This window comes from Urocitellus parryii, chromosome 2 (assembly GCF_045843805.1).
Source record: "Urocitellus parryii isolate mUroPar1 chromosome 2, mUroPar1.hap1, whole genome shotgun sequence".
In the NCBI taxonomy this organism is placed as follows: domain Eukaryota; kingdom Metazoa; phylum Chordata; class Mammalia; order Rodentia; family Sciuridae; genus Urocitellus; species Urocitellus parryii.
In genome coordinates this window covers 92720895-92746354 of record NC_135532.1, presented here as the reverse complement: position 1 = coordinate 92746354, position 25460 = coordinate 92720895, and the positions used below count along the sequence as shown (strand labels likewise).

At 36.4% G+C, this 25460-nt stretch overlaps 1 protein-coding gene across 4 annotated transcripts in view; it reads right to left on the bottom strand.

Moving 5' to 3' along the window:
* Positions 1–25460, bottom strand: part of Rbm6 (RNA binding motif protein 6) — a 99549-nt gene that overhangs the window by 49307 nt on the left and 24782 nt on the right. For 2 of the 4 annotated variants that reach the window (XM_026383962.2, XM_026383963.2), the window contains 3 exons: positions 22597–22686; positions 20586–20655; positions 622–695 (listed from right to left, as the gene is read on the bottom strand). The exons of 1 other annotated variant lie outside the window; for it this stretch is intronic. In XM_026383962.2, the coding sequence (XP_026239747.2) occupies positions 622–695; positions 20586–20655; positions 22597–22686 (234 nt within the window). Of the gene's footprint in view, positions 1–621; positions 696–20585; positions 20658–22596; positions 22687–25460 lie in introns of those variants that run through there. One more of the 4 variants, XM_026383964.2, reaches the window with a different exon arrangement.

The window sequence follows — 25460 nt, the reverse complement described above, 5'->3', positions numbered from 1 at the left end:
GGATCAAACATAAGATAAGTACAGATTTAGATACACCAGATCTGACTATATGCAGTCAAGGACTTGAACATGAAATTCCAACTGGCAAAGAACAATGATGAATGCAATGGACACAATCCACTCCTCTCTCCTCCCTAATAGCCTTCTTTTAAAAGAAACGCACATACAGGAAGGACCTTGGTGCTACAGAAGTCACCATCAGTGGACTTCACCCTTGGTCTGCATGTGACTACTGACCTAGAACTGCTGTGCCAGGCAGATCCTTGGGGACAATCAAGGATCATTCTTTGCTTCAGGATTCCTATCTCAGTCACATTCTAGAAGGAAGCACTCCAGGCCTGTCATATTTTTCCATCTAAAGTCTTTGGAATCTAGTCCAACCACAACTGGGCTCTAGTTTTTAAAACACACTCTGTACCCATTAACTCTTCTAGAGAAACATTGCCAGGCTTTTAAAAATTTCTCCTCCTAGCTGTTTTTTCGTAGGATATGGTATACGCTAAAGATACTTGATTTCTTACACCTCTTCAAAGTAAAATTATTTGAAACCCTCCCTCCCCATACATTAAAAAAAAAAAAAAAAAATCCTTCCAGCATCATTTGACCGAAGTATAAAGCAACCTGGTTGGCCTCCATGCATCCGATGGCATCTTCCAAGAGTGAAAATTCCACGCAGACATAGCCATAGTCGTAACCTGGGGACAGCATTTAAATACAGACGGGAGTGATGTTAGTGCCTTGCAAACACAAAAGACACACTTAAATCCCCTGTTTGTGAACCCCTTAAACATAAGCCCTCCCAACTAGCTTCTCCCTCCCCTATACAAGGCAAAGTTGCTACCCCAAATAGAAAAAAGTACTGAAGGAGAAAGTCTGGATGTTTCTGAACTTTTGAGATTCATCCCAAACTGGCTTTTTTCTATTAACCAAGAAGATCTTTGCCCTCTTTAGCACTGTCGATCTGTCGAAGGTGCCCCACAACAGGGTAATCCCACAGAAAGTTCATGTGGGAACCCAAAACATTTCTTCTGGAAAAACAAAATCAACAAGAACACGAAATTATCTGGGGGGGAAAAAGTATCCAGAGAGAAGGAGAAGCAATTATTCAATGCTAAGCTAATAATCACCACTTTTCAAACAGAAACCACCTTCAAAGAGAAGTACTGACAGTCTGAAGTAAACATTCTGTTTAGTTATCACAGGAAGTTTCTGGTTAGCAGGGGAGAGACCATGTCAGGTCTTCTCTTTGTTTCCTTATATCAAACAACTCAAGTTGTTTCAGCTAAAATCTTTATGAAAGGAAGGAGGTATTCAAGTATAAATACTAATAGTTGGGTCCAAAATTATGCTTATGAATAAAGACGAGCGGTGCAGCCATCGGGGGAAAGACAGGTGTTGCTAGCAATCAATAAATGTTCAAGAATTGTATACATCATTAGAGTTATAAAACCCCATCACCTTAACCCTGAAGAAGTGTTATTTGTAGCATGGGCCTACAGCTGTCATGACCCCTGAGATTGGGAAGTCATGGAATTTATAGGCTGCTGAACTCTAATACTAACTCATCCTATCATTTCCCTAATACTGCCTCTATATGACAACAAAAATACACTTGTCATTGTAATGCTCCACAAGTGGCTTCCTCAGTTCCTCCACTGCCTCATAGGATAAAGAAATTTATCTCTAGGAGTGGCACTCTTTAAATGGAACATCAAGGAAAAGATGTGATTTGTTCAGATGAGAAATAAAACTCAAAGAAAGTAAAACAACTCAAAGTCCATTTCATTTTGAGCACAAAATATATAGGAACAACAGGAAACTGAATCAAGGTATCAAAGACACATACACACACAAACAAACAAAAAAATCCTAGGGCAATAGAAAATATAACTTGGCTGGCACTATAGCTCAATGGTAGAGCACACAGTGAGCCTGCATTGAGGCGCTAGATTCAACCCTCACACCAAAAAAGAAAAGGGGGGAAAAAAGAAAGTATAACTTGAAGAATATCAAATTTAGCTGGACATGGTGGCACACACCTATAATCCCAGCAATACAGGTGATTTAGGCAGGAAAATCATAAATTTGAGGGAGCCTGGCCAACTTAGTGAGAACCTATCTCAAAATAAAACATAAAAAGGGTTGGGGATATAGCTTAGCAGTAGAATGTTCCTGAGCTCAGTCTGAGGGACAACCCCCCCAACCCCTCACAAAAAAATTAAATTTGATTAAATGAGTAGGATTCCTTGTTATGAGAAATTAATGGCCTAAATGTTTTAATATGATAATAATTTTTCACTTTTAGACTTGTTAAATACTCCAAGTTCACTATGAAATGTTACAATGATACCAGATGAGCCTTCCTTTGACTTTATGACTAGGAAGAAAAAAACAAAAGCTGCTGGGCATGGAGGCACAGGCCTGTAATCCTAGCTGCTCAGGAGGTCAAAACAGGAATTCAAAGTCAGCCTCAGCAAAAGCCAGGTGCTAAGCAATTCAGTGAGATCCTATCTCTAAATGAAACACAAAACAGGGCTAGGGATGTGGCTCAGTGGCTGAGTGGCTCTGAGTTCAATTCCCAGTAACACCCCCCCACACACAAAAAAGAAACAAACTCTACTAGAAATGTCAGCAGTACTTTAGGCTGAAAGGCAGATTTTCTACTCTAATTTCACATTTTAGGCTAACAGATTAAAACTAGGACCAACAGATTAAAATGAATTCAATCTGTTTAAATTTATCACAAAAGCAAGTTCTGATTAGTAATTCTTTGAAGAAACAATATACATATATATATATATATATATATATATATATATATATATATATATATATATATATATATCATGAAAAATACAAATTGTTTTGTTACTTAATTCAAGTGAATTTTCTTGACCAAATTCAATGAATACCTGAAACATAAAGCATTCTCCATTTTATAAAGGGTTCAGAATATTCTTTGGAAATTTTGTAGAATAAAAGAAGGAACTAAGATAACTGTTATCGCCAAATATCTACTGCAAACACTCAAAAGCATGTCCATAACCAGAAACAGCTAACCATGGAACAAGCAGATGTGCTTTTAAATGTGTTAATTATCTCTACAGTTATTCAAAGGAGTGCCCAGGCCAACAAAAAGTAGACGGCTTCATAGCTACCAAAATGCAAAGCATGGGAAACTAACACAACATTGCCAAGCCTTAAGTTTCCTTCCTATGCTTCAAAAAGTGACTGGAATGACCCAGAAGAACACAGAATAGAATCTGTTAATAGAAACAGAGAGAGAAGATCCATGATAATGTCCATCTTTTGCTAAACAACAAAACTAAAATTGCTGCGAAGGAAAAACATACCATCTATAGGAGACATTATCTAATAGCATCTGTACACATCAACCCTAGTGTAATATTAAATTCACAAGCCCACCACTCAATTTCTTCTGCTTGAAACTTTAGCTATCAAAAAAGAACTGAAATTTCAGGTTTAATTATACTGCATAAAACTTTTTTAAAAAGTGAAGTACTCAAACATGATCTCAGGCATTCCATGTGTTCAAAACTCATGTTGTACCCTGACCCGGAAGATTCAGGATTGCCAAAAGACAATACAAATAATATTTATGTAGAACTTGTTGGAACGAGGCTCAATTGCAGAACCCTTTACACAGACTGATGTACTACTCATGAGACTACCTTATAAGGCAAATATTATAAATCTCATTTTACTGATAGGGAAACAGGCAAAGAAAGGATATGGTACTAAAAGTCACTTTAATGATAAGTATCAATACTGTGCTCTTTTATCTAGGTAGTCCAGATTCAAATGAATGCTTTTAACCATACACTGGATAGCCTCTCATTCTTTTCTCTTTTTCACAAAAAAGACTGAACCCAGGGTCTTGTGCATGCAAGGCAAGCACTCTACCACCTGAGCTATATCCCCAGCCCCTTTCATTCTTTTTTTTTTTTTTTTTAAAGAGAGAGAGAGAGAGAGAGAGAGAATTTTTTTAATATTTATTTTTTAGTTCTCGGCGGACACAACATCTTTGTTGGTATGTGGTGCTGAGGATCGAACCCGGGCAGCACGCATGCCAGGTGAGCGTGCTACCGCTTGAGCCACATCCCCAGCCCCCTTTCATTCTTTTAATAAGATTCTATATTGATTAAATACACTGAATTCCAAATTTTACCCAGTCCAGTTACATTTAGGGTCCCATATGCTTGAGAATAGCTTAACAATACAGCAGCTATTCCCATTTTAAAACATCAATGACTGGCCAGGCATGGTGGTGAACACCCGTAATCCCAGAGGTTTGGCAGACTGAGGCAGAAGGGCTGCAAATTCAAACCAGCCTGAGCAACTTAGTGAGACCTTCAGCAATTTAGCAAGACACTGTTTCAAAATATATAATTGAAAAGGGCTGGGGATGTAACTCAGTAGTAAAATATCCCTAGGCTCAATCCCCAGTACAAAAAAAGAAAGAAAAAGAAAAAGAAAGAAAGAATCTATTGCAGAACCAGTGTGAATTGGCCTGAATAAGCAAGACAGAAAGTATTCATTCAAGAAATGAGTCTACAGGCTCCCCAAATTCTTCTGAAAAGACAACTTAAATGTTTTATTATAAATGATGGCTATAAAAATTACATAGTACCATGGAAAGATACTTGACATATATTTTAAAAGCTTCACAAATGAATATACCCTTGTGAATAATTACTTAAAATGTGTATTTTTAAAAAAAGGACTGGAATTAAATACAATGAAATTAAATCTAACTCAAAGGTTAGAAACAACAAAAAAAAAATCAGCTGTGAGATGAAAACCATGTACCTCAAATCATACTTGGAGACCCCAAGGTAAAGAACAACATACCATCTTTCAATAAAGGTAAGTCCAACATTGCCAGTTTTTCCTCCAGCGTTGCAACAGATCATTTTTCCTTTGGTTGACACCAGATGAAGTGGTTAGCTTGCATTTAAGGGCCATAATGTATGAAAAATATATTGCTTTAAGTAACAGAATCACAGCAAGCACAGTAAATGCTCACACTCAGAGAAACTTGGAAATGGAAACCAACTGAAGCCATAGCTAAATCTCATCCGCATCTTCCATGATCATTCCATGAGAGGGAAAATAGGGTGTGGGATAGAGGGAGGAAGACAGGATTCAAGAAAGCATAGATGAATATACAAAAATCTGAAAATGCATATAATGCAACACAACTGTATACGAAAATGATTACAATGGTTGTATTGCTATAATAGGATAATCAAGGATTTATTTTATTTCCCAAATGTAATTTTATAATTCACAGAAAAGGTTCTTGTAGGCACAGAAGATAATCCACCTAAAGAAATAACACTCCAAAATCAACGAAACAACTTTATAGTCTAAATTGCTAGGAACCATTTGAAATCATCAATAGTAAAGTCTTCACAGTATAAAAGAGATTTTTACCACAAAGACTATCTTTTCCTTCAACTATAACTTGCTGAGAAGAAGACAGGTGGGCTAATGGGTCTTTACCAGGATTGAACCCAGGGCATTCTACACTGAGTTACACCCTCATCCTTTTTATTTTTTATTTTGAGACAAGGACTCATAAGTTGCTTGGAGCCTAAGTTGCTAAGGCTGGCCTCAAGCATGTGATCCTCCTGCCTCAGCCTCCCGAATCCCGGGGGTTATAGCATGTACCACCACATATGGCTGTTCTTTATCTTAGATAAACTGGTAAATGATTCCCCAAATTCTGTGATGGGTCCTAGCAAATTACTGAACTTGAAGGGGGAAATTATGGGAAGGATAAGCTTTGTAGCCAAGTCAAGACAAAGTGCAGATAACCTTGAAACTTGACACTCTGGCAACTGGTGTCTGAAGAAAGGGGTTTTTGTTATTGCTGTTGTTTTTGCTGCTAGGATGCAACACAGGGCCTCACAAGTCATGCAAGCACTCTATACTCAACCCCCAATAAAAGTGGTCTTGAGGGACTGAGTTCTTAACCTAAACCTATAGACTCTTAAGTTCTTAACTTAAAACTGTGGATTCAGATAGTATCAGAATTTAATTGCACTGGAGGACACCCTGTTGGTGTCAGAATGGATTGGTGTCAAGAGGAGGAAAAAACCTTTCACCATCTCTCTGCTTCCATGACACAGGAAATAAGCATTGCTTTCCACTAATATCATTCTTGAACAAGTTCATATATCCAACTCTCAATTTCACTTGAGATTTATTTTCTCCCTACTTTACACCCAAGTTCAACCGCAAACACCACTGTTTCTAGGTAACTTACGGGCAGCACTAGTCTTTCAGGCAGCCATTTTTAAATAAATAGAGGCTTATTCTTGATTAAGATTTCCCCCCAAAATGGTCCATTTCACCAGATCTGTATATACATTTGCCAAACATATCCATTTCCTCATAAACAAGGTGAGTACATTCTAGGGTTCCATATTAATCCAGAAACTAAAAATTTTTTTAAAAGTTTTTCTAATAAATAATAATTTCTAAAATGACACAACAAAAACTCTACTCTCAGGCTAGGGGTATAGCTCATCATTAGCATACCCCAAATCCTGGTTTCCCTGACAAGCACAAAAAGAAAGAGAAAACTCTATTACCTTAACATAATATACAATATCATTAGAATTGCACGTTTTTTGGGGGTTTTAGTTGTTTTTGTTGTTGTTGTTTGATACTGGGATTGAACCCAGGGGCACTTAGCCCTTTTTTATATTTTATTCAAAGATAGGATCTTGCTGAGTTGCTTAGGGCCTTGCTAAATTGCTGAGGCTGGCTTTATTTAAATTCACAATTCTCCTACTTCAGCCTCCCAAATTGCTGGTATTACAGGCATGCACCTCCGTGCCTAGCCACTGCTGTTTTAAAAATTAAGTCTGTTAGGAAAATTTTCTTGAGAGGTTCTACACTCAAAGCTCTATTTCTACCTTTTACACCTGTTAGCTTGTCCTTTGGGGATGAATAAACATATCCTTATACCACAAATAGTATTTAACCAACAAATCACACAAAATGTTCATATAGCAGCTGGGAATTTCTATATTTCTTATATTGCACATGATACAACATAAGACAAGATCGCTGTTAATTTCTTCTTTGATTTAGAGACAAAGAATGGAAAATGTTTGGTCTGTGACATAAACCCAGTTAATATAGGTCTCTAGGGAAAACTAATGAAGTTTCATTGAATGTGATGATTTTCCTATTTTACTATCACTTGGGGACATTTGATTTTTTTAAAAAATGACCTTATCTAGCTATATTATTTTCTCTTTAACATTTATTTTTTAGAAGTAGTTGGACACAATACCTTTATTTTATTTATTTATTTTTATGTGGTCCTGAGGATCGAACCCAGGGCCTCACACATGCTAGACAAGCATTCTACTGTTAAGCCACAATCCCAGCTCCTAGCTATATTCTTTTTAGCATAGCTGTGAAATGCTATTCCATAGCCCTTTCCCAGTTTTTATACCAAGAGATTTTTCTATCATGTGTTTGATAATTATGACAACCAGTATTCTTTTTTTTTTTTTTTTTTTTTTGCAGTGTTGGGGGTTGAACCCATGGACTCATACATATATCGGTGAAGGCACACTGCTACCACGTGGTCACATGCCAAGCCCCCAAAGTTTTACATTTTTTCTGTGTGTGGTGCTGGGGATTGAACCCAGGGCCTTGTGCATATGAGGCAAGCACTTTACAAACTGAGCTATATCCCCAGCCCTCAAAGTTTCACTTTTGACAAAAGCAGAAGCATGTGTGAATGTCCAAAGTAAGCACAGGACAAAGGAATGTTTTGTTTTGTTTTAATCTGAGTTCCCTGCTCCTTCTACCCTTAAAGCCATTGAATGAACCATAGACATAAAGATGCCTCTTTAAGAAAAATGAAAAAAAGAAAAAAAAATGATAGGGATGGAGGCAGGGAGTATAGCTGAGTGGTACAGTCTAGCACGCACAAGGCCCTGGGTTCAATTCCAAGCACGACAAAGAATGGGGGTTGAGGAGAAGAAAAGGACACTTCTCCAATACTGGAACCTTTAAAAGTTTCTATGTATAAAACAGCTACTCTCCTCTAGTATTACAAAGGGGGGGGGGAATAGAAATGCACTGGAGCCAGACAAGATGGCATACACCTACAATTACAAGGCAGAAGGATAGCTTAAACCCAGTAATTCAAGGTCAGCCTGGGCAACATAACAAAACCCCATCTCAAAAAACAAACAAAAACACGTATTGGAATACAGGTATAATCAGTCTTCTTTCAGCAAACACACCAAAAAGCTATATCCATCTATATGTATTTTTCTCTACTTTTCTGATCATTTCCTATGAGACCCCAGAAAATTTTGTCTCTACAATTCAAGGCACATGGGCTGGGGGTTGTGGCTCAGTGGTAGAGCACTTGCTTAGCAAGTGTGAGACACTGGGTTCAAGTCTCAACACCACATAAAAATAAATAAAGGTCCATCGATAACTAATAAAATAAAAAATAATAATAATTCAAGGGACATCACAAATACTTACTGATCTGACTAATGATTACCTTCAAGCATTCATTTAGGTGTTAGTCTTTTAAATTTTGTTGCTCCTAAATGTCTAAATTTTTTAATGTGTCCCCCAAAGTTCATGTGTTGGAAACTTAATGCCCAAAACAACAAAGTTTGGAGATGGGGCTATTAAGAGGTGATTAGGTTATGAGGGTTCTGCCTTTATGAATGAATTAACGTTATTGTGGGAGTGGGTTTCTAACAGAATGAGTTCAACCTACTTCCTCTCACTCTGTCTAGGCCTTCCACCTTTCACAATGGAATGACACAGCATGAAGGCCTTTGCCACACATAAGTTCCTTGACATTGTATTTCCCAGTCTCCAGAACAATAAGAAAAAAAAATTTCTTATAAATTACCCAGTCTGTGGTGTTCTGTTAGAGCAACACAAAAATAATTAACCACATCCTATTGTCATCCTATAGTAACTTTATGATTAGAAATGACCAAGTGCTTTTCATCAATAATTATCTAAAGTAATAAATTCTTCAAACTTTCAAGCAAAAAGAATCTGATGTGTAAGAATTCCCAGATTCCTTTACAAAAACAGAAGATGCTATGAACTGTTCAGAAAAGGAATACAGAACATTTATTCCAGATACCCATTTTCCACAAAAATTGAGGCTCCTTACAGTCAAATATTGTGCTGCTCATGTTCATCAGCTTATACCCAGCATCTCAATATCACCCAGATATTGCTTAGATGAATGAATCAATTAACAAATAACATTACAATGGTGAGCCACATACTAATCAAGATGGCACATAATTGGTGGATAACACAAAAGAATGAATTGTATCTTTTTCAAGGTTAAAGAGCACTGTTATATTTTAAAATGAAAATATAACATTTTCTAGGCATAAAATAATGAACTTAACTGAAACTAGGGACAGTCAATTATGAACTCTATCAGAAAGATATAAGTACCAACCAGGCCTTTAGTATCTGAACTTAAATTCCGTATATTCTCTTATAAAAATATCTTTAAGAAATCAATCAATTTTGTTGTGACTTTTCAGTCAATTTTCAAGAAAGTTTTTTTTTTTTTTTTAAATGGAAACAGAATTCAAACATTATTGATTCACCCTTTTAAAGTTTATAGTTCACCACCAGGTGCAGTGGCTCAGGCCTGTAATCACAGAGGCTGGGGAGGCTAAGGCAAGAGGATAACAAGTTCAAAGCCAGCCTTAGCAACTTAATGAGGACTTCAGCAACTTAGAAAAACCCTGTCTCAAAATAAAAAAAAATAAAAAAAAAACAGAAAGAACTCAGTTATTAAGCACTCTTTAATATAATAATATAATCCTACTTATAATTATAAAACCTTGACCACTAAGCCAAAGACACCTGAAAATTTGGCAAAACAGGTCAATTCAGACCAGTGAAGCCAGGAACATTTCTACCTCGAGAAGGGTTCAATCCCAGGTACAAAAAAAAAAAAAAAAAAACCTTAGCATTCAACCATATATTCACAAAGTAGTACAACTACCATTACTATCTAGTTTGAAGAAGGGCTTTATTTAAATCAGATAGAAGAGCTAAGTGATAACCTAAGAAACATGGAAGCAGGTAAAAATCAATTTATATTAAATTACATACATTACATTTACAATCAATTTACATTAGATTGACAACTAGTATGGTCTCATTTCCTGAAGGTAGAAACAGTAAGCTAGGAAGTATGAGGACAGAACAAAGGGAAGGTAAGGGCTGGGGCTGTAGCTCAGTGGTTGAGCACTTGCCCTGCATTAGATCCTCAGCACCACATAAAAATAAAGATTTTGTGTCTATCCACAACTAAAAAATATTTTTTTAAAAAAGGAAGGTTAAAGGAAGAAGCCAGTGTGTGTGTGTGTGTGTGTGTGTGTGTGTGTGTGTGTGTGTGTGTGTGTTGGCAGACCTTATTTATACTGAGAATTGAACCCAGTGCCTCTAACAAATGTGGGGCAAGTGCTCTACCACTGAGCTACAACCTCAGCCCAAAGCCAGTGTATTTTAAAATCCTGTAAATGGACGTTCTGTAGCCATTGCTCATTTAATCTGATTGTATAAAAGACTTCCCTTCTCTGGGATGAAGCTGTGAGTTAAGGAGGCCCCTGCACTATAGGGACTGATTAATAGCCCTTTTCTTCTTATGGCTCCAACAAAGGAAAACTCTTTAGTAAATTATTCTAATCACCAAAAAAGCACAGGAAACCCTATTTATAATTATAAAACTTTGTTCACTAAGCCAAAGACACCTGAACATTTGGCAAAACAGGTCAATTAAGACCAGTGAAGCCAGAAGCATTTCTACCTCAAGAAGGGTAAAGAACTCACAGAGGTCTGTGGACAAGAGTTCAGACACCTTCCTCAACCAGAGAGGAAACCCCACCTCAACTAATGGTTCTGAGGAAGAGACTACAACCTGCCTATGTCTCAAAACTGATATTTCAGAATATGCAAAAATATGCAAAACCTGGGCTGGAGCTGTAGCTCAGTGGTAGCACACATGAGGCACTGGGTTCGACCCTTGGTACCACATAAAATAAATGAATAAAAAGTAAAAGCAGGGCTGGGGATATATCTCAGTTGGTAGAGTGCTTGCCTCACATGCACAAGGCCCTGGGTTCAATCTCCAGCACCACAAAAAATAATAATAAAAACTGTAACTTTACCCTTAAAAAAAACAAAAAAAGTAAAGGTAATTGTGTCCATCTACAACTAAAAAAGAAAAAGAATATGCACAATCTGGCAACTTCTTTAATTGGGGGCTTCTGCCAAGATTTCCATGCTCAGGACCATATAGATTGGAAGCCTATGAGGATAGCATTTAATCTGAGAAAAAGACAAAAAACAAAAAACACACCCCACAATTGAACTTGCTCCTCTTTCCTACCATCACTCGAACTACCCAGTCTAAGAACTCAGATTTTTGTCTTATTTTTATTTTTTTCCTTTTGGGTGTTTTGTGGGGTATAAACCACAGCCTCATGCATTCTAAGCCTGCACTCATTCACTGAGCTACACCCACAGCCCCTGGATTTTCTTACATGGCACCAAAAAAAAAAAAAAAAAAAAATGGCAGTATCTTGAGACACTTTATCTAAAGCAAATTATCTCCTGCAAATTTGGAAATATTCTGATGGACATAGAAAAGAAAAAAAAAGAATAGCAGAGTTTAGGACAGTCCCTTTTCTAAAGCATTTTACACACAAATCAAAATAGATAACTTCAAAATCTATTCAGAAAAGGGCTCTACCCTCCAAAATAGAACAGTAATTAAGATGATCAGTAAAAAAGATAAGAAAAAAAAAACAGTTAAAATGTTCTGCTCATCATTGTCTTGCTATAGCCTAAAAAAAGCCACCTCTTCCAACTCCAGATATTATGTGTGGTTTTTACATAGAGACTTCTAAGGTGACACAGTTCACCAACCCAAACTCACCAATCTGGTGGTCCTCATTTATGAATAAAAAAGGTGTTAAAGATGTCTCATTCTCAGATCTAGAATGAGACCTGGATACAAAAAAGTCCCCCGCAAAAAGCAGCAGACAGAGAACCAATAAAAGTCCATGATTGTGTTAAAACTTCCCTTTCAGAAATATGAACTACCAACTAGCCAATTCTTGTTAACTTTAAGGGGTTTCAACAAAGGAGCTCCAACTGAAGAATGACTTAGCACCCAGGAAAGAATGTGAATTTCATCTATATGTCATCTATATGTTACCTAGCATGAATGAAGCCCTGGATTTGATACTCAGGATGGCAAAAAGGAAAAGAATGAAAGAGAGAGAAAAGGAAAGGGACAGGGAGAGGAAGAGGGGAAAAGAAAAAGGAAGAGGAGGAAGAAGTATCAGCAGCAAACCCTGAAAAATGAATAGTCCTAACCAAGCCCTGAAAAGACATTTTAACTCTCTTAGGTCACCCTTCCCTTCATTAGCTAATAGAACTGAATCTCACACTTCCCTTGACACTAAAGCTTGGTACCTTATCATTCCTGCAGTCTACAGTAACTTCAAACTGTCACTTCCCTAAGAGTCCAAAAAGCCCCTATTCTGCAGCAACCAACATATCATCTAATGAGGTTCAAAATATATTATGACCAGGCTGGGCATGGTGGGCACACCAATACTCTCAGTAACTCGGGAAACTGAGGCAGGAGAATCACAAGTTCAAAGCCAGCTTCAGCAACACACAGAGATCCTATTTCAAAATAAAAATAAAAAGGGATGTGGATATAGTTGAATGGTAGAGTATGTTATCAAAAAAAAAAAAAAGTGTGTATATAAGTAGACAAGTTTTCCATTCCCAGAATCTATAAAGGTAATCTTTCATAAGAGAGATAATATCTTAAAACAAACGTAAAGCTTACAAAACCATAGCTCATTAACAGAACTTTCTACTGGAAAGTCTTTGGGTAGGGAATTTTAAAATAAATAAGACAAACCCTAGGTCATTTCAAAAATGACTAAATTTAACCCAACTTCCAGGCCCTCTCCCCAAGCTTACCTGATCTCTCCAGCACCAAATCATGGAATTCTTCTCTAGGTCAGCCATCCATTGCCTCCATAAGATTCACCTAGCCCTAAAACCACCTCCTGGTATTTTATACATTTTTATTTTTTTAAGTTCTGCCTTCTTTCCTTAAAGCTATCTGTGAACATACACCCTAAATGTGGTAAAAAAAAAATCTGATTAAGACTCTTGGTGGAAGGCAGGAGCTTTTCAAGTTTTAGAGATGCAACAAGTACATGTAATATTTTCCAAGCAGCCTATGGTCAATTTCTACCTAAGAAACTAAAAGTTTTTACTTATCTATTCTGTGAATGCCAAAAAACGCTGCGAAATGTGCACTGGCACTTTTTTTTTAGGACAGAGATACTGGGGATTGAACTCAGTGGGGTACTTGACCACTGAGTCACATCCCAAGCCCTATTTTGTATTTTATTTAGTAATTCGGTCTCGCTGAGTTGTTAGCACCTCGCTTTTGCTGAGGCTAGCTCTGAACCTGCAATCCTCTTGCCTGAGCCTCCAGAGCTGCTGGGATAACAGTCATGTGCCACTGCGCCCAGCTTGTGCTGGCACTTTTAAAAAAATTTTTTTTTGGGGGGGTACTGGATATTGAACCCAGAGACACTACACTACCACACTAGCTTTGAGTTATTTTTAAACTGTGCAAAAAGTTCTAGAATTAAAGAATCTAGCTGGGTATAGTGACATACACCTATATTTCCAAGATCACAAGCAAGGCCAGTTTTAGCAATTTAGCAAGACCCTCAGTAACTTAGCAAGACTCTGTCTCAAAATAAAAACTAAAAAGTACTTGGAGTGTAGTTCAGTGATAATGCACCCATAAGTTCAAGCCACAGTACAAAAATATAAAGAATCTAAACAAACAGTTAATCAAATGCAGTGGTTCTCACAATTCAAGGGACATCAGAACCATCTGGAGGCCTTGTTAAAGCACAGATTGCTAAGCCCCACCGCCAGAGTTTGTGATTTGGTAGCTCTAGGGTAGGGTCTGAGAATCTGGATTTTTTTTTTTTTTTTTGAGAGAAAGAGAATTTTTTAATATTTATTTTTCAGTTATCGGCGGACATAACATCTTTGTATGTGGTGTTGAGGATTGAACCCGGGCCGTACACATGCCAGGCGAGCACACTACCACTTGAGCCACATCCCCAGCCCGGAGAATCTGGATTTCTAACAAAATGAACGGTCATGATCCTGCTATCTAGGGCCCACTCTTACAATCTCATGTTGACAGAAGCTATTAATTATAGTCTTCAGTTTGCAAGGCTTCTGCTGATCATTTAGTTATTATAATTCAGTGGCAGAATACTTGCCTAGCACACACCAGGCCCTGGAATTCTACCCCAGTACCAAATATAAAATAAAAATAAAATATATCAGAGTTAGGCACAGGGGCGCATACCTATAATCCCAGCTACAAGGGAAGTTGAGATAGGAGAACCGCCAAGTTCAAAGCAAGTTCAGCAATTTAGTAAAACCGTGTCTAAATCCTCAGCTTGGCAAAATGAATGAATAGATAACATTTTAAAATAAAATATATCAGCTTGATGTCCATTTTACAACTCTTTTTTGTTTGTTTGTTTTTGGTACTAGAGATTGAACCCAGAGGCGCTTAACCACTGAATCACATCCCCATTCCTTTTTTATTTTAGAGACAGGGTCTTGCTAAGTTGCTTAGGACCTCACTAAGTTGCTGAGGCTGGCTTTGAACTTGCGATCCTCTTTCCTCAGCCTCCCAAGCTGCTGGGATTACAAGTGTATGACACCACTCCCAGCTCCATTTTACACTGTTCTGGAATTTCCAAATTACAAAGAACTTGCAAGAATAATAGTTAAAGTAAAACATAATCCTCTTTATCTAGATTTAACTATTGGCAACATTTTGCCCCTCTAATATTACTCTCTTCTTTCCGCCTATCAGATATATCAAATATTTCTTTTGAGCCATAAGAAAACTGCATGTATCATAGTTCTTGACTTCTCTAACATAACCACAATAATACCAAAGTCAGTGAATTTAACATTGATAAACCACTACTACAATCAAGATATTAAAAAAAAATCTATTACATTCAAAACCTCTGTCACGTTTCTATATCTGTCAGCTCCTGCACCAACGTCCTGGCAACCATTATTTTCTATCCCTAAAATTCTACCTTTTCCAGAACATCAAAAGTGAAATCACAAAGTATAGTCTTAAAAAAAAAAAAATAGACAAAAAAAAAAAGCTACACGTGGTGACACATGCCTGTGGTCCCAGACATCTGTGAGGCTGAAACAAGAGGATCACTTGAGCCCAGTAGTTTCAATGCAGTCTGGGCAACATAACAAAACACCCTATCCCCTAAAATAACACATAACATAAAATGCACCATTTTTAAAGTCTACAATTCAGCAGCATTCAGTATACTCACAAAGTGTGCAACCATCAACATTATCTAGTTCCAGGATATTTTTATCAGCCCAAAGCAAACCCCATATCCATTAAGTAGTCACTAATCATTCACTCAAAGGAGAAATATCTCTTATAATCACTTATCTGCTTTCTATCTTTGTAGAAATTTCAAGAACCCATTGGTTTTTCTATCTGCTTCTTTCACAAGGTTTTCAAGGCTCATGCAAGTTGTAGCATATATCAGTACTTCACTCCTTCTCAGCCAGTACATATAGGTTCTTGAGTCTAGTTTATTTCAATCAGCAAAATGCCTTCAAGAACCAACCATGCTGTTATATGCATGAGTAGCTTCTTGAGTTTTATTACTGCACAGTATTCCATCATATGTAAGATATACCAAAGCTTATTATTCCAATCACCAAAAGTCATTTTACTCTTGATACTTTTTCCAGAAATATAATAATATAACTTAAGGTAATTTAAATATCACAATGTATAGTCTGAAAATTTTTTAAATATATTTAAATTTTTAAATATCAAATTTTTGTTAAATTTTCAGCAAAAGTCTTTTGAAGCAAATCTTGGCCTATATTGAATCTCTTTACAGTGTTCATTTAGTCCTGTTAGAATATCCACAGATTTTGCTGCTAAAGTATTGTCCTGAGTATTCATCCCTGTAGGGGACATAATTCATATATCATCTATATACCACATTCCATTTCTATGACCAGAAAAAAATTATAAATTAATTTAACACCTCCGATTCTGGACCCTTGACCCTATATTTATATAGCTCTAAATGGGACAAAAATGAACAAATTACTAGAGTCAAGTGAACAGTCATTAAGAGAAAAGATTATTTTCTCTGTTATAGAGTTCATTACATCAACTGAAAGGATGAACTCTACCCAACAATTCCCCTTTTATGAGCACATCCATCTACCATGGACTCTTCCAGATCATTATTCATTCTAAAACTCTGTCATTTTTCTTTATAAAAGTCATCTTTTCCCACTGAGTTTACACATGATCTTTTTTCTTTTTGGTATTGAGGATTGAACTCAGGGGCACTGAACCACTGAGGTACATTCCCAACCCTTTTTTAATATTTTATTTAGAGATAGGGTCTCATTGAGTTTCTTAGGACCTTGCCAAGTTGCTGAGGCTGGCTTTGAACTTGTGATCCTCCTGTCTCAGCCTCCCAAGCTGTTGGGATTACAGGTGAGCCACCACACCAGATGGGTTACACATGATCTTATAAAGAGTAAATGCTAAAGTTCTCAGAACATCTGGTTGTCCCAAGACACATTCTTCGGCAAATATGTAAAACCTAAGTTATATTGCCATGAAATCTAAACTACCCTTTAATGCCTTCACTTAAGATCACAACTGTTCTCCACATCATAGAACCGACTGTGCCAAGCACTAGGGAAACAGGAGGGAACAATACAGACAAGGTTCTTGCTGCCATGGAGCTAACTTTCTAGAGAAAAATACATAAAACCATCAAGCAAATTATCAAAATGATTGATCTATGCACAAGGATACAATAAAAAATGACTACAGGGTGAGTTTAAATTAGATGGTGAGACTAGGCTTCAGAAAGGCGAAACTTAAGAACTAAACCCCGGAAGATGAGTGAGGATCAGAAGCAAGGGCAGTACAAAGGCTCTGACACAACAGAAGGAAGTTCGTACTAGTAAAGGTCCAGAGAAAAGCTCAGTATGGCTACAGTGTAATAGGGCAAGTAGAGAGCAGTACAGGATGAAGTCAGACAAACAGCCAAGGACCAGCTCATGCAGAAATTTGTTATGTCAGAATAAGGAGTTGGGAATTTCTTCCAAGTGAAAATGGAAGGCCATTAGAGGGTTTTAGGCATAGGAATAACATGATCTGACTAATATTTTCAAAAGTTCATTCTACTTGTCACAAAAAAGGTGTTAACACTGGTAACATGGACAAGGGTAATCCAATTCTTTCATTAAAAGAAAAAAACTATAAAGTACATATCACTTTATATAATAAAATACTTTTTAAAAAATTTTTTAGTTGTAGCTGGACACAATATTTTTATTTATTCATATATTTTTATGTGGTCTGAGATCAAATCCAGTGCCTCACAGGTATGATGCAAGCGCTCAACCACTGAGCTACAGCCCCAGCCCCAATAAAATGCCTTTTTAATAAAAATCACTGTCCAGGATGATTTCACATGTATCTATTGTCTTTTGTCTGTCAATCACAATACTAATAGCCAGCAAATTTAAGAATTTGCTCTTTAGACCCTGTATATTAAAGTAATTTTTCCACATCATGTGTAACCACAAGAATGAGAAGTTATACTCCATGTATGTATAATATGTCAAAATATACTCTATTGTCTGGGGCTGTGGCTCAGTGGTAGTGCACTTACCTGGCATGTGTGAGGCACTGGGTTCAATTCTCAGCACCATGTACAGATAAATAAAATAAAGGTCTATCAACAACTAAAATATATATATATATATATATATATAATATATACATATATTAGTATTTATTTAGTTGTAGATGAACACACAGTATCTTTATTTATTTTTATGTGGTGCTGAGGATCAAACCCAGTATCTCATACATGCGAGGCAAGCACTTTACCACTGAGCTACAGCCCCAGCCCTAAAAAAAATTTTAATAAAATATACTCTATTGTCATGCATAGTTAAAAAAATAAAATAAAGAAAAAAAGTAATTTTTACTCTGCTAATAAATCTGACAATTTAAATAGAAAGTCAATGAGTAGGGCTGGGGATGTGGCTCAAACGGTAATGCACTCGCCTGGCATGGTGGGGCGCTGGGTTCCATCCTCAGCACCACATAAAATAAAATAAAGATGTGTCCATTGAAAACTGAAAAATAGGGGCTGGAGATGTGGCTCAAGCGGTAACGTGCTTGCCTGGCATGCATGGGGCGCTGGGTTCCATCCTCAGCACCACATAAAATAAAATAAAGATGTTGTGTCCACCGAAAACTGAAAAATAAACATTTAAAAATACTTTTAAAAAACCCTCCTTTAAAAAAAAAAAAGAAAAGAAAAAGAAAACTGAAAAATAAATATTAAAAAAAATTCTCTCTCTCAAAAAAAAGAAAGTCAATGAGTACTAAAGAAACGAAGAGTTTGGTCTACTGCTATTTAAACATTAATACACTCATTTCCTAAATACATCAAAACTTAATTAAAGCAGAGTTTGTGACAAGATTGAGGCTATTATCCTGAGAATTAAACAGTATCATTAGCCTGTAAATTCTACCTTTAGTTTTCAAAGAAAGACATGTAGAAGACACATGCAAAAAAAAAACAAAACAAAACAAATAAAACCAACAAAATTGAGATGTGCAATAACAAAAACGTAACTACTTTTAGTCATGTGTTCCAAATTCAGGGTTGATGTTTTAAAACAAAGAAATAATTGCTTTCTGGGGCTGGGGGCTGGGGCTCAGTGGTAGTGCACTTGCCTGGCATGTGTGAGGCACTGGGTTTGATTCTCAGCACCATATATAAATAAATAAAATAAAGGTCTATTAACAACTAAAATATATTTAAAAAAAAAAGAAATAATTGCTTTCTGAGAAATAATATTTCTAAGTTGATTATCAAATTGCAGAAAAAAAAAACACTTAATGAACTTAACACAAGTACCATATTCTTTCAAGCATAAAATTTACTTTTGTGGATAATCTTCTTCTAAGAAACCCATTTAAAGAAATAATTACCAGGCTTTTTTGTGGCTCAGAGGTAGAGTGCTCGCCTAGCATGTGTGAAGCACTGGGTTCAATCCTTGGCACCATATAAAAATAAAAAAATAAAATAAAAGATATTTTGTTCACCTATAACTAAAAAATAAATATAAAAAAACTACCTAATGTAAAAATTCAATTTAATGGTAAAGTATTTAAAAATAAACTATAGGAGCTGGAGATGTGGCTCAAGCGGTAGCGCGCTCGCCTGGGATGCGTGCGGCCCGGGTTCGATCGTCAGCACCACATACAAACAAAGATGTTGTGTCAGCCGAAAACTAAAAAATAAATATTAAAAAAATTATCTCTCTCTCTCTCAAAAATATAAAAAATAAATAAATAAAAATAAACTATATCCTCAAAAATATTATATGCTCTTAACTTGAAGATTTCTTTAGCTCGATTACTATAATTCTATGTTTTGTGAGATTAATGCTCTTCCTTAAATTTAAAATTCTACAAAACAGGTCACTTTGAGATTACGTTTATTTTTAAACTATTTCATATTATGCAGTCCTAAAAATATTGGTCACAACTTGATTGCTTAGCATTTTGCTTTTGACTTCCTTTTTCTATAATAAGATTTGAAGGAACTGACCAAATTTGGTACTCTGAAATAATATTATGTGTATATTCAGCCAACTTTCATCAGACCACAGACTAGAGGTCAAAAAGAAAGCTCTTCTGGATCTATTCATGGGTTTCAACAAAACAGCTGTTTCAGGAATTTGTTCTCAGAGCAAGAATGAGAATTCAAGAAAACTCTACTTGGTACAATTTCTGTGGAAACTGGAAAGTTTCACTTTGAAACAAGGAAATGTAAAATTTTATATTCAACAAGTTAGTAAATCCTAGGCTCAAATGTAAGCATTCCACCACCATAAAGAACAAACAGAAAGTTTAATAACTTAGTTATGTAAAATATAGTCAGGAACAGATGCTGCAACACTCACTTCATATCTCACAGGAACTCAGAAGAACTGGAACATGCATCCTCATCACCCATTTGTGGACAAACATCCACAAAGAACCAGCTAAGACTAAAGTTGGGTATTATTTGAAGGCACCAACAGGAGGCTTCTGGAAATCTTATTGTGTTTTCTATTTTTTTTTTATTAGTTGTTGATGGACCTTCATTTTATTTATTTATATGCAGTGCTGAGAATTCAACCCAGTGCCTCACACATGCTAGGCAAGTGCTCTACCACTGAGCCACCAATTCCAGCCCCAACTGTGGTTTCTTAAAAAAAAAAAATTAAGTAGCATATGATGCAGAGATCTGACAAAGACCCTTCCTAACCCAAGGCCACATGCATATAAAGAAACTCACCTGTGTTATACTCCTTTAACTGCAACTCCTTCACAGGCATGCCATCGGAAGTCTGAAAGGCATTAAGAATCTGCAAGAAAATGGTATTTACACATAATGATACAAATCATATTCAAACAGTGAATTTTATATTTCCCTACTGGTTTTTATTCTACATAATTTAAAGCTATGATTATTTTATAAAGGCAAAATTAAGACATGCACACGAGCTGCTCAAAAAAATGCTAAATGAATAGAACATGCTTATTCAAAAATTCCTAAGTGTAAAAGAAAATCAGATGAGCATAACCTTCAAGAGCTCAAGCTCTGGGCTGGGGTTGTGGCTCAGTGGAAGAGCACTTGCCTAGCATGTGTGAGGCACTGGGTTCGATTCTCAGCACCACATACAAATATATGAATAAAATAAAAGTCCACTGATGTTTTAAAAAAAAAAAAAAAAAAAAAAGAGCTCAAACTCTGATATCAAACTGTCTGAATTCCAAGCATCTCCTACTCACTTGTTGTGTAATCTTTCAGTGTCTAGTTAATTATCTGTTAAACATAAAATGATGCACTAAAGTCATTCAGTCCAGAGCCATGGTAATTCGGTCTGGTCAGTTTTTTCTTTATATTCAAATGAATCGTTCTCTAACTACAAATGTCACTTCTTCAGTGATACCTAACTGCAAAATACAAAGTCACATCTACATCTTTTGTTCTTCTTGTTGTTCTGGGGATCAAACCCAGGTCCTTGTATATGCTAGGCAAGTACTGTGCTAGTTACATCCCCAGCCCTAAACCTTTAATGTTCTTCAGAAAATGTATCACTGTTTCAAAATGTTACCTATCTTTTGTTTGCTTTTGTATTATTGATGGAGGCAGTGTCTTTATAATATTCACTGCTATATCATTCAGTGCCTGGTACTCAATATAGTTTGAATCCTTAATCCAAAAATCTGCTTCAGATTTTGCAGCATTTTGGATTTCAGGTTTTCCTATTAGGGATGCTCAGTAAAGTCTACTCCAAAATTCCCAAATCCGAAGCCCCCAAATCTGAAATACATCTGATCCCAAGCATTTCAGATATGGAATCTTCAACCTATAATACTTATCACTTGCAGTGAATGTATTAAGAATACCTATTCAGGGGTTGGGGTTGTGGCTCAGTGGTAGAGCACTCGCCTAGCACATGCAATGAGCTGGGTTTGAGCCTCAGTACCACATAAAAATAAATAAAATAAAAGTATTGTGTCCAACTACAACTAAAAAAATATATTTTAAAAAAAGAGAATATTCATTCTGGACAGGGTGACACACCAACCTCTAATCCCAGTTACTTAGAAGGCCAAGGCAGGAGGATCAGAAGTTCAAGGCCAGCCTTAGCAACTTAGCAAGACCTTGTCCCAAAAAAGTGTGGGGTAGGGGTGGGGTGCCTAAGGATGTGGGCTCAGTGGTTCGGCCCCCCTGGATTCAATCTCCAGTATCCCCACCAACCAAAAAAAGAAAGAAAAGAACCCTATTCATGGCCATTATAATTAAGTGAATTAATGCTTATAAGCATACACAATGCCTGTCACAGAATAATAAGTACTATTAGCTCCTGTTGCAATATCCTGACCAATTCTTCCATAACTTCTGCCATAAATTTAGTCAGTCTATCCTAACTGAGCAGATAGGCAGCTTCCAAACTCATACTACTATAAATCAGAATCTTTATTTATGGACTTCTAAAATAATATGCCCTACCAGATGATTACGAGGTCACCATTTGTCATGTTTTTACAAACCTCACCTCAGTGAATACATATATACTAGCAAAATATGAATAAGTTCTATGAATTATACCAAAGTCAATTCCCTGGTTTAGATATACTACAGTTATCCAACATATTAACACCAAGGGAAGTTGGGTAAAGAATACACATGCTTTTCTTTCCTATACATTTCTTTATACTTTCCTGTGAATCTATAATTTTTCAAAATAAGGTTAAAAATTTAATTGACAGAGACAGAAAAAAAACACATGCCTCACCTCTTCTTTTGTGGCATTTTCAGGCACCCCACTTAATCGAATAAGCCTGCTAGGCTTCTCCTCACTTGTGCCAGTCCTGTAATCTTGATCCTTAAATTCAGAATATAAAATTATTTCACCAATAAATATACTTTTGTGTGAAAAGTGAAACAACACGAAATATAGGTATTCAGGATCAAAAATGAAAATGACTGAATCATGTAAAGATGTGAAAAAATATGACTTTATTATTTTAAATTTTGACTTCAAATCCTTGGATTACAAATGAATTAACCCAGGGTCATTGAAGGAGTCTTTTTTGTGTGTATGTGTATGTGGAGGGGAGGGTGCTAGGGATTGAACCCAGGGCCTTGTGTATGCAAGGCAAGCACTCTACCAACTGAGCCATATCCTCAGCCCAAAGAATCTTAAAATTGTAAAATAAGACATAAAGAGAAATAATACTGGGCTGAGAGTTTAACTAAGTGAGAGCACTTGCTTAGCATGCGCAAGACCCTCGAATTTCAATCCCCAGCATCAAAAAGAAAAAGAGAGAGGCTCAGTGAGCACTTGCCTAGCATGCGTGAGGCACTGGGTTCAATTCTCAGCACCACATATAAATAAATGAATAAAATAAAGATTCATCAACATCTAAAAAAAGAGAGAAAAACAAATTAGCCCCAATAGGACTTTCATAGAAAAACAAACAAAAAATATTATTATTCCCAAAACTGTATTTTTTTCCTGAATGAGCAAATAGCAAAAAGGGAAATCTGAGCAGATGTCATTTAATAAAGATGATTTCTTATAAACAAATTTCAGAACAAAGTCAAAAGGTGTCATGTAAGTATAAACCACACAACTTAATAGTAAAATTCAAAGAAATCTGTACTCTTCATACTTATAAAAGCCTTAGCTCCAATTTTCCTCCATTTCGAAATTATAGTTAGAATTTAACTTTTAAGAAAAAGTCTCCTGTAACTAAATGACCATATCTCCCTCCAATCAATTTCTCTCCACTTCAAAAGATACAAGCTGAAAAAACTTTTGAGAAAGACTCCTATAACTAAATGATTCTATCTCCTAGTTATGCCTATTGCCTAGCATAATCAACAGTGTCCTCTTTTACTCTTAAAAGCAAACTGATTTAGATAATAAATTATGTGATCACCAGGCTCTAATATTCTCAAAACCCATTATTTGGTAATATGTATTAAGAGCACTGTCCAAAATAATAGAAACCTAAATAGAAATTGATAAAATCTATTTTAAAGATAACATCTTCTTATTAAATTGCAAACAAACTTCCTTGCATAGAAATGTAACATTTAAAGTTAATTAAATTAGCTACAAAAAAATACTAAGGGCTGGGACTGTAGCTCAGTGGCAAAGCGCTTGCCTAGCATGTATGAGGCACTGGGTTCGATCCTTAGCACTACATAAAAATTAACAATTAAAATAAATTTTTTTTGTAGTTGTGTCTATCCACAACTACAAAAAAGAATTTTTTTAAAAAAGAAGATAATAACAATTTTTTTAAGTTGTCGATGTTTAATCTGGCGGGGGGAGGGTGGAGAGGGTTACTGGGGATTGAACTCAGGGGCCCTCAACCCCTGAGCCACGTCCCCAGCCCTATTTTGTTTTTTATTTAAAGACAGGGTTCTCAGGGAGTTGCTTAACACCTCACTTTTGCTAAGGTTGACTTTGAACTCATGATGCTCCTGCCTCAGCCTCCCAAGCCACTGTAATTACAGGCGTGCTAATTATTTTAAATTTATTCATATTCTGTGCTAAGAATCAAACCACATGCCTCATACATGCTAGGCAAGCATTCTACCACTGAGCCACAAATCCAGCCCAAATTACAACTTTTAAATAACCTTCTCATGACTAGAGAGAGACTCTTAGGTAGCCTGAGTTTAAGTAAGAAAATGAATCCTAAATCACAATGCTTGACTATCAAAAAGTCGTGAAAATCACTTCCCAAAGATAGTTACTTTTCAGATTAAATCGTTCCAAGGTATTTAAATCAGCCCAATAAAGCAAAATAATGAATCAACACCTATCAAAAATATTATACGTTTGGCGCAGTGGCACACACCTATAATCTCAGCAACTGGGAGGTTGAGACAAGAGATCACAAATACAAAGCCAGCCTCTGCATCTTAGCAAGGCCCTAAGCAACTTAGGGATACTCCATCTTAAAATAAAAAATAAAAAGGGCTGGGAATGTGGCTCAGAGGTTAAGTGCCTCTGGATTCAATCCCTGGTACCCACTCTGCCCAAAAAATATTATCTGAACTGAGGCCCCTTTCTCTAGAGATTTACATTCCTACATTTCAATAGTGAATACAAAATCTGCTTTTTCTATTGAGATGAGGTCTTTTGTTGTTGCTGTTTGTTTTTGTTTTGGGTACTAGGAACTGAACCATTGAGCTACAACTCTAGTTGTATTTTGAGACAGGATCACTAGGTTCCTAAGGTTGGTCTCAAACTTGCAATCCTCCTGACTCGACCTCCTTGGTTGCTAGGATTATAGGTGTGTGCCACCATGCCCAACCAAATTTTGCCTTTTTTGTTCTGCAGCCCTGGGGATTGACCAAATTTTGCTTTTTAATAGTAGAGCAATGAGACATCAAGGACTAAAGGTCCTAGATTCTATTTTTTATTTTTTTATTTTATTTTATTTTTTTATTTTTTTTTTTAAAGAGAGAGTGAGAGAGGAGAGAGAGAGAATATTTAATATTTATTTTTTAATTCTCGGCGGACACAACATCTTTGTTGGTATGTGGTGCTGAGGATCGAACCCGGGCCGCACGCATGCCAGGCCAGCGCGCTACCGCTTGAGCCATATCCCCAGCCCCATAAAGGTCCTAGATTCTATA